The sequence below is a fragment of the Mugil cephalus genome, chromosome 4 (genome assembly GCF_022458985.1).
Source record: "Mugil cephalus isolate CIBA_MC_2020 chromosome 4, CIBA_Mcephalus_1.1, whole genome shotgun sequence".
Taxonomy (NCBI): Eukaryota; Metazoa; Chordata; class Actinopteri; order Mugiliformes; family Mugilidae; genus Mugil; species Mugil cephalus.
The window spans coordinates 6,553,025-6,561,421 of NC_061773.1; the positions used below are offsets into that span (position 1 = coordinate 6,553,025).

At 40.7% G+C, this 8,397-nt stretch overlaps 1 protein-coding gene across 1 annotated transcript; it reads left to right on the forward strand.

Moving 5' to 3' along the window:
• The first annotated feature begins 104 nt into the window (after nucleotides 1–104).
• Nucleotides 105–8,192, forward strand: rbm5 (RNA binding motif protein 5). The gene is made up of 25 exons (XM_047583006.1): nucleotides 105–250; nucleotides 512–557; nucleotides 1,239–1,416; nucleotides 1,517–1,675; nucleotides 1,796–1,865; nucleotides 2,287–2,360; nucleotides 3,116–3,199; nucleotides 3,476–3,536; nucleotides 3,894–3,959; nucleotides 4,052–4,212; nucleotides 4,303–4,400; nucleotides 4,523–4,610; nucleotides 4,704–4,772; nucleotides 4,952–5,018; nucleotides 5,396–5,496; nucleotides 5,582–5,735; nucleotides 5,888–5,979; nucleotides 6,079–6,258; nucleotides 6,388–6,528; nucleotides 6,620–6,703; nucleotides 6,818–7,003; nucleotides 7,107–7,181; nucleotides 7,280–7,380; nucleotides 7,483–7,612; nucleotides 7,743–8,192. The coding sequence occupies exons 2-25, from the start codon at nucleotides 541–543 to the stop codon at nucleotides 7,866–7,868; spliced, it is 2,562 nt and encodes an 853-aa protein (XP_047438962.1). The 5' UTR covers nucleotides 105–250; nucleotides 512–540; the 3' UTR covers nucleotides 7,869–8,192.
• The last annotated feature ends 205 nt before the right edge of the window (nucleotides 8,193–8,397 follow it).

The window sequence follows — 8,397 nt, forward strand, 5'->3', positions numbered from 1 at the left end:
ATCAAGTGGGGACGGACAGAGAAATCACACCAGGGATAATTGTCTGCCTGTAAGGCAAATCCGGGGCTAAATTATATTTTTACCCACAATGCACCTGGTTATACACCAATGCATTTTGGGATAAAGAAGGGTCCATAGTTGGGTAGTGGAAAGACCGAGAACGTGAGATGAATTTTTGTGCTCACATTTCTTCAGCTATCGTTTTGATAAAATAATAGCGGGTAATAATACTATCACCAAACTTTAATCGGTAAGTTAATGTATGTTCAGTCTAAAAAATGCAATGTATTTCTAACCTTTTTTTTTTTCTTAGCGTAATTGCTTTTGTCAGAAGTTACATCCGTTTGCCCAGTCCAGGGTCCATATTATGTTGTCGTTCACGGGCGTTTATTATGCACAGCGGAATCGTTCGGCTGTAGGGAACCTGTCATGTTAGATGACGTTAATAAGTTTAAAACACACCACAATACCTGACCAACTCTGAACACTTGGTATTTTTTTCTCTCTACAGGCCGTGTGTGTGCTACAGCCGTAGGAAAAATGGGAGCAGATAAACGGTGAGTGGTAACCGTAGGCCCTCGTCCCTTGCTAGGTGTGGCTAATTATAACGAAAGTGTTACTTTAATCCAGTTTCTAATGTCAATTTCCTCATACGTTTCTTTTTTCCCCCCATGGTCATAAAATCTCTGTTTAAAAATGTGACATTACCTGAGCTAGTTGAATCACGGAGCGCTCTGAAGTGGCCTTAAGTGGGAGGAAAATAGTTAAATTCATATTTAAATACATATTTTTATTACCGCTTTCACAGTATAAGTTGCAGTTGCTTTTGCAGAGCTAGTATTGATGCAACCTGCACAGTGGTTACAGACCAGCTGACTTGTGTTGTGTGATCATGCCACCACTCATAGCGCATATGACACAAATTGAACTCTTGAACTATAAACGAAGTCAGCCCTGGTCTTATCTTTTCTTTCTGGGTTTAAGTACTCGATTATATAAAACAATGTAAGCAGGTGTTGAGAATACTATTTTTGTAAGGTATTACCAGTGTATGTTTGTGTTGCACCTTACCTGGAACAGTGTCCCAAAAGTGTGGCAATACCTCATGCTTATCATTTTGTATACATTTTATCAAGGGATTGTGTTTGACACAGTGGTGTTTGGTTGAATCATTCTGCATAAATATGTAGATTAATTTCGAAATTCACATTATTTTCCCCCAATATTCTCCTGATTAGGATAAGCCGGACAGAACGTAGCGGGAGATATGGTTCCGACCAGTCCCGTGATGAATCCGAGTGGCGCGACAGACGAGAGAGAGACCCAGAGCGTGAACACAACATGCGCCGCTGGGGTGAAGAGAGACGTAACGATCGTTATGAAGGTGATCGCCGGGGATCAAGAGACAGTCCTGAGGTACTTATGCTAACATTTAGAGACTTTTATTTGCATTATCTTTCAGTAAAACGTCTTTGTTTGGTGACAGTGATACTGAACAAATCTATGTGTTTTAAAGCAAAGAGAGAGGAAACGACGTAACAGCGACAGATCAGAAGATGGTTATCATTCGGACGGTGACTACCCAGAGCAGGATTACAGACGGGAGCCAGGAGAGGAGAAGAAAAGCAAGACCATAATGCTCTGGGGTCTGTCTCCTCAAGTTACCGAGGATGATGTAAGTATTGCAGTTCCTTTTATAGATGTGTAACCTTTTTAATTGTCTGGGTTTCATGCTGACATTTTATTCATTGTGAAAGAGGATTTACCAGTGTGTCATCTGTACGTCTCTGGTTAGATTCGTTTTGCCATAGACCAACTGGAGGGGCCCCAGCCAGTGGATGTCAGACTGATGAAAAAGAAAACAGGTGAGACCCAGAGACGTGGCAGACCCTGCTCTTCCCCCAGTCTTTGAGCATAGGGCCAATCTGCTTCCATTCAGACCCATTTTCCCATAACGACTAGGAAATAATATGAAATTACTTACAAAATTATGCAAAATATTGATTTAAGGCTTATCATTTCAGTACGTTGTGGATCACTCCAAGGTAAGTAAGAGCAGCATTAAGCAGTTATGAGGATGTCAATTGGCTGACACACTTTGTTGTTGACTGAGGTTCAAACAGTGGTATTCACCAGGATTACTTGCTATGGTAAACTCCTAAGGGGTGGCCTATTGTGTACCAAACTGGGCCTGGGTCGTGAAGCAGTTTGTGGAAGAGTTTGAATCATATGCCCATGGACTCTTAACTAACACGCCTCCCGTCTATATTTGAATGCTGTCTCTAGGTATAAGCCGTGGTTTCGCCTTCGTGGACTTTTATCACTTGCAAGATGCTACCCGATGGATGGAGACCAATCAGGTTGCTTCACAATCGCCAAGTCTAGTTTTAATCTTGGGGATCTGAAAAAAAAAAAAAAACCCTAAAGGCAACCAGAATGTGTTTAATGCATAGTGTGGAATCTGTACAGAAAGGGCAACTCATGGATTCAATGCCAGAGTGCAACAGTATTTTGATTGTGTATAGAGATGATTATATTTGATCTATAAATTATAATTAAACAGATATTTTAGTGACTTATTGGCAGTCGCACTAAAGCTGCAGATTTGACTCATTTTGTGAGGTCATCTCCTTATGGAATCTGCATTCAAAGTTATGAACATACCATGCTGATACTCGCATTATCAGTCATAACTTTTTTGTTTTTTAGAGTTCAGCGTAACCTCAGTCTTTTTTTCTCCCCCTCCCGTAAGCCTACCCCTCAATAGATGGGATTTTTTTTTTTCTTTTTAAGTCATTTTCTCCTCAACATTTCTTGTTGGAAGCCCATACATGTTTTTTTTTCTTTGTTTTTTTCTTTTTTTAAAAAAGCATTCAGAAGTGTCTGTAGGATCACATTGTACACTCTGCTCCAGCTCAGTCTGGGCACACGGGTCCCAAACACTTAAAGAACCCTCTTTACACCATGTTCACATATACATCATGTACCTGTCTTAAACTCAAAGGCTATCTGTTGGGGGTCCCTCTCCCCTTCTCTCCCTTCCAACACTGCTTGCTCTTTTGATGAGATCAGTGCTCGCCATGAACACTTGAGTGATTTTGTTTTCCTCTTTCAGAAACTTCTGAACATCCAAGGCAAAAGCGTGGACATGCACTACAGCCACCCCAGAAACAAATACGAAGACTGGCTCTGCAGCACTGTAAGTTATTGTCTTGGTTACACAGTCACATTATCCAAACAATTGTTCTGCAGAACACTGCACACACACAAACCTGATAGGCTTCTGAGTTACAATTGTTGCAGTCCTGTCAGCTTATGTTTTTGTGCACCCACATATGGAGAAGTGGTAAAGGTTACTTTGTGTCTCTGGTAAGTGTGGTATGCTGACACAATATGGATTGCCTGTTCTCTGAGGCAGCACTGTACAGGGTTTTAGTAGGTGTATAATCAAAATGATGTGAACGGTTACTTGCAGTGTGGCCTGTACAATTTCCGGAGGAGGCTGAAGTGCTTCAGGTGTGGAGCAGCCAAAGCTGGTAAGTAGTTTAATCAACAAGAGGCCACTGACTGCAGACATCCAGGCAGCCAGAGACAAAAGTGCTGGGATGCAACACGAAGTTGTGGAGGCCCAAGTTTATAGAGATGTTGTCACTGTCATTTAGAGACGAAATGCATAGATTTGAAACGGCATGCAGTTTTCATTACTTTCTCACCTAATTAATAAGAAACGGGAGGTGGAATACAACACATATTGAAGGTTTATATGAGGCTTATATTGTGAACACTGACTCAATTTAAGCACAGGTTTTTGAGAGTTACCACTTTATAGCTTCATTTGCTACACATTTCTGAATGTTATGTTAACGCAGTTTGTATTTCTGTTTTCTCAACAGAAAGTGAAACTGGCAATAACACTGGAGTCTCTGAAACTCAACCCAGTGGAGATTTCTATGGCGACAGTAAGAACTTCTGCTACATAGATGCAGTGTCCAGTCTCAAAATATTTCTATCCATGGAATGTGGTGCTTAAATGCAGTATTTTCCTTTTCAGCAATCATCCTGAGAAACATTGCTCCTCTGACCACTGTGGAAGCCATCATGGCAGCCTTGGCACCATACGCCAATCTATCTTCTAACAACATTCGCCTCATCAAGGACAAGCAGACAGGCCAGAACAGAGGTTTTGCCTTCGTGCAGCTGTCTTCTCCTCTGGTAAACATTTCTTCATCGTGTACAAATAATAATGTCACAGCTCATATGTCTCCATATCACTTAAAGTTGAATGTTTCTCCCTTTTTGCAGGAGGCTTCTCAGCTGCTAACCATCTTGCAGGGACTGCAGCCTCCGCTAAAACTGGATGGAAAAACAATTGGAGTGGATTATGCCAAGAGTGCTAGAAAGTGAGTGTAATGCTGTAGATTTTGTGAGGGCAAATATTTTCGTGCAACACTGTTCTTTTTGATTTCTTTCTGAAGTCTTGCTGCACATTAATCAACTTCCCTCTTTTTTTTGTGTGTATTAGGGACCTTTTGCTACCTGATGGGAATCGTGTCAGCGCGTTCTCTGTAGCCAGCACAGCCATTGCTGCCGCCCAGTGGTCCTCAACTCAGGTGCGTACATTTTCTCTCATCCTCCTATTATTTGTCGTCTTCTATTATTTGTGACACATGCTAATAATTGAGATGTGTTTGTTTTTATTTCAGTCTCAGCAGAGCTCAGAGGGAATGTCTGAGTACAGCTACCTGCAAGAAGGCTATGCTCCACTGGCGCCGGTTAGTAGGAAATTAAATGGATAATTTTCAATCTCTTTCACTTTGTTTGCTGATGCATTTGGAAAAATATGGCTCTATAATGTCATGTCATGGTAGATCTGTTATACAACTGTTTCTGACTATGTGTGTGTGTATCATAGCAAAATGAACACTTTATATTGCCCATCTATTATTAACAGGACTACCAGTCATACTACCAGCAGGGAGCAGGAGCCAGCACCTCCCAGGGAAATGGGATTCTAGGAGGTAATGGATGCTTTCACGCATTTCATGTAATGCGACATAACTGATGTCACACAATATCTTGACAATCACACTGAGACACACCGATTGGATGCAGTTGGACAGATATGTTTATTTAGTGGTTCCTTTTGTGCTTGTATGTAATTTTACATCAGTTTCAGTCTTCTTTCAAACATGCATTGTTGACAAAGTTGAGAAATGCTTGCACGTCCGCTTCTTCAGACTGATATTTCATTCAAAAACATTTGTGTGTATGTTTAATTTCAGCGTATAGCTGAACTGCATCTGTAACCACTACCCAGCAGCTTCCATAAAACAACAAGCTAGCCAGGAGTGATGTTGAATGTTTGGATAACTGATCTTTTTTTATTTAATTCTAGCTGCCCCGGGTGTGAAGATTGTTCCGACACCAGTCGGAGTAGTAATATCACAGAATGCTCAAGTCTACCAACCCCATATAATCGCACAGCCTGCTGTGCAGGTAACACACACAGTTTTGTGACTTCTGTAATTAATTGATTTAAATGAATGTCTTAAATGCTCAATAACTCTTTCACCATTTGTAGGCATTGTCACTTGCTCATCAGCTGGAGGCAAAACCCCAGACGGGACACCTTTCAGGCATTGCAGCTGCATCTGTGCCGGCTGCCGCTGTAGCTGCTGCCGCTGTTGCTGCCAGTACATCAACAGTGTCTGGACAGCTAACGGACACCAACACTGGTACGAGCACACGATGTCCCTTAAATCTTCTACTCGAGCAACGTGAAAGTGTCTTGATGTCACTGTGATGTATACATTGTTGTAGTGGGTTCATAGCTTTTTTTAATTTTATTTTATTTTTTTTAAATGGCATTGTGTTTTATAACCGGCAGCTGTTCCTGACATATCCAGCTATCAGTATGATGAGTCCTCTGGCTACTACTATGATCCTCAAACTGGTCTCTACTATGACCCAAATACACATGTAAGCACCACCGTCTCTTGATGTTTTCGTATTGTTTATTTGATCATCAGTTGGAATATTAACTTTGTTCTTTCAACAATGTGTGGATTTTGTTTGCAGTACTACTACAACTCTCAGACTCAGCAGTATTTGTATTGGGATAGTGAGAAGCAGACATACGTACCCGCCACAAACACAAATGCTGAAAACGCAGCAAGTGGCTCTACAGGAACGGGCAACAAAGAACCTAAAGAAGGCAAAGAGAAAAAGGAAAAGCCCAAAAGCAAAACTGCTCAGCAGGTGACCTGTTATAACCTCTGCATTAGCACACATTGTCTGTTGTACTTGTCGTAAAGTCTTCAAAACTTGTGATCCTTTAAGGGTTTTAACTTTTTATGTACTTCATGTTCAAACCCATGATGCTTTCAGATTGCTAAAGACATGGAGCGGTGGGCTAAAAGTCTCAACAAGCAGAAAGAGAACTTCAAAAGTAGCTTTCAGCCTATTAGTCAAGAAGAGCGGAAGGAGGCAGCAGCTGCTGATGCTGGATTCACACTGTTTGAAAAGAAGGTATACCATTAGGATTATATTAAAGTTCTGGGATTGCATGTGTACGTTTTAGACTTTCATGTCCTAAATGGCTTGGGTGATGTTTTTGCAGCAGGCAGGTCTAGATAGACTCATGCCAGAAATGCTAAGGACCCCTGAAGAGGAGCCACCAACCAGCTCAGCCACCACTTCAAAGGTGAGCCTTAAATGTCTGCTTTTGGTATGTGTAAGCTCTGTTGAAAGTATGATGTTGCATATATATTGCACATATTCTGCTTTTATGTTAATTGTGGCGCTTGTTCGTCCACAGTGTGGTCTTGTGGCAGCATACAGTGGAGACAGTGATCCTGAGGAAGGAGGATCAGAGCCCGATGGTTGTGATAGCAGCCAGGACAAGCTGACAGACTGGAAGAAGTTGGCTTGCTTGCTGTGTAGGAGGCAGTTTCCCAATAAAGAGAGCCTTATTAGACACCAGCAACTCTCTGATCTTCACAAGGTAACATATAATTTGTTTTCAAGCCTAAAATGCATGCAGGCAGTAAAGAAGAGCCGTGAGATCACAAAATTTGTTGATGTATGCGTCTTGTTGTCTTGTGTAGAAAAACCTGGAAGTTCTCCGCAGATCCAAAATGACTGAAGCCGAGCTGGAGGAGTTGGAAAGAAAAGAGACGGAGGTACACCTCAATATAGAATCACCCACTTAGCACTGAATCATTTTCTTTCCTCCTTAAACTGGATCCATTTTAAATGTTTTTTGTTTTACTATGAATAGATGAAGTATAGAGACAGAGCAGCTGAGAGGAGAGAAAAATATGGGATCCCAGAACCACCAGCGCCTAAAAAGAAGAAATTCAGTCAACCAGCACCCGTCATGTAAGCACCTTAACTTTATTTAATAAACTTATTTTGTGTTTTGCCTGAAGTTATAAATTTTGTGATTTGATACTTAATTTCTTTCATTTTTCTTGTGTTCAGTAACTACGAGCAACCGACAAAAGATGGCCTTAACAGCGACAATATTGGGAACAAAATGCTTCAGGCCATGGGCTGGAAGGAGGGCAAAGGTCTTGGTCGCAATCAGCAGGGCATCACTACTCCAATAGAGGTATTTTAAAAAAAATAATAATAATAATAAAAAATTATTGTAATAATTTTCCTCCTTTTGTCAAGTTATATCCGCTAAATCATCACTTATTAAATGTCACGAAACTGAATTCTGTTCGTTTCATCCTCAGGCACAGTTGAGAACAAAAGGAGCAGGTCTTGGCACTAAAGGCACCAACTACACCCTGTCTGCTTCAGACACATACAAAGACGCAGTCCGCAAAGCCATGTTTGCTCGCTTCACTGAATTGGAATGATACATCAGGCTCATCGACAGAAGGAAAACAGCTGTTTTTAATAAGTTGATGATTATACCTCTTGCCATAAACCAGACTGTAGGAAACAATCTATAGGGTGGCATACTGAGATGGTTAATTCTCTCATCTTCTACTGCCACTTATCCCAGCTATGGTTAAAAAATATAATTTATAAATTGTACATATGCACAGTCAATTTCTTTCCTGGTTTACATATTTCTTTTGAGATCTATAGTAATGACAGTTTTGTTTCTGCATGTTAAAAATGTACAGTTTATACAAAATCTTGTCTATTTGTACAGGAAATAAATGACATGAGACATTTCTGGTGGTCTTAATTGTAGTTAAGTGCACACGGCAGTGTGTTTTAGTGAAATGTATTATAAAATGTGCAGATTCAGAGTTTGGTTCTACTGTTGCCACAATTTCACAACAAAATCGGCTCATTAGTGAAAACTGGTGGGTCTCACTGGTACTGTTAACTGGTCTTATTTATCTCTCAGATCGTCATTTATTTGTGAGTGGATAC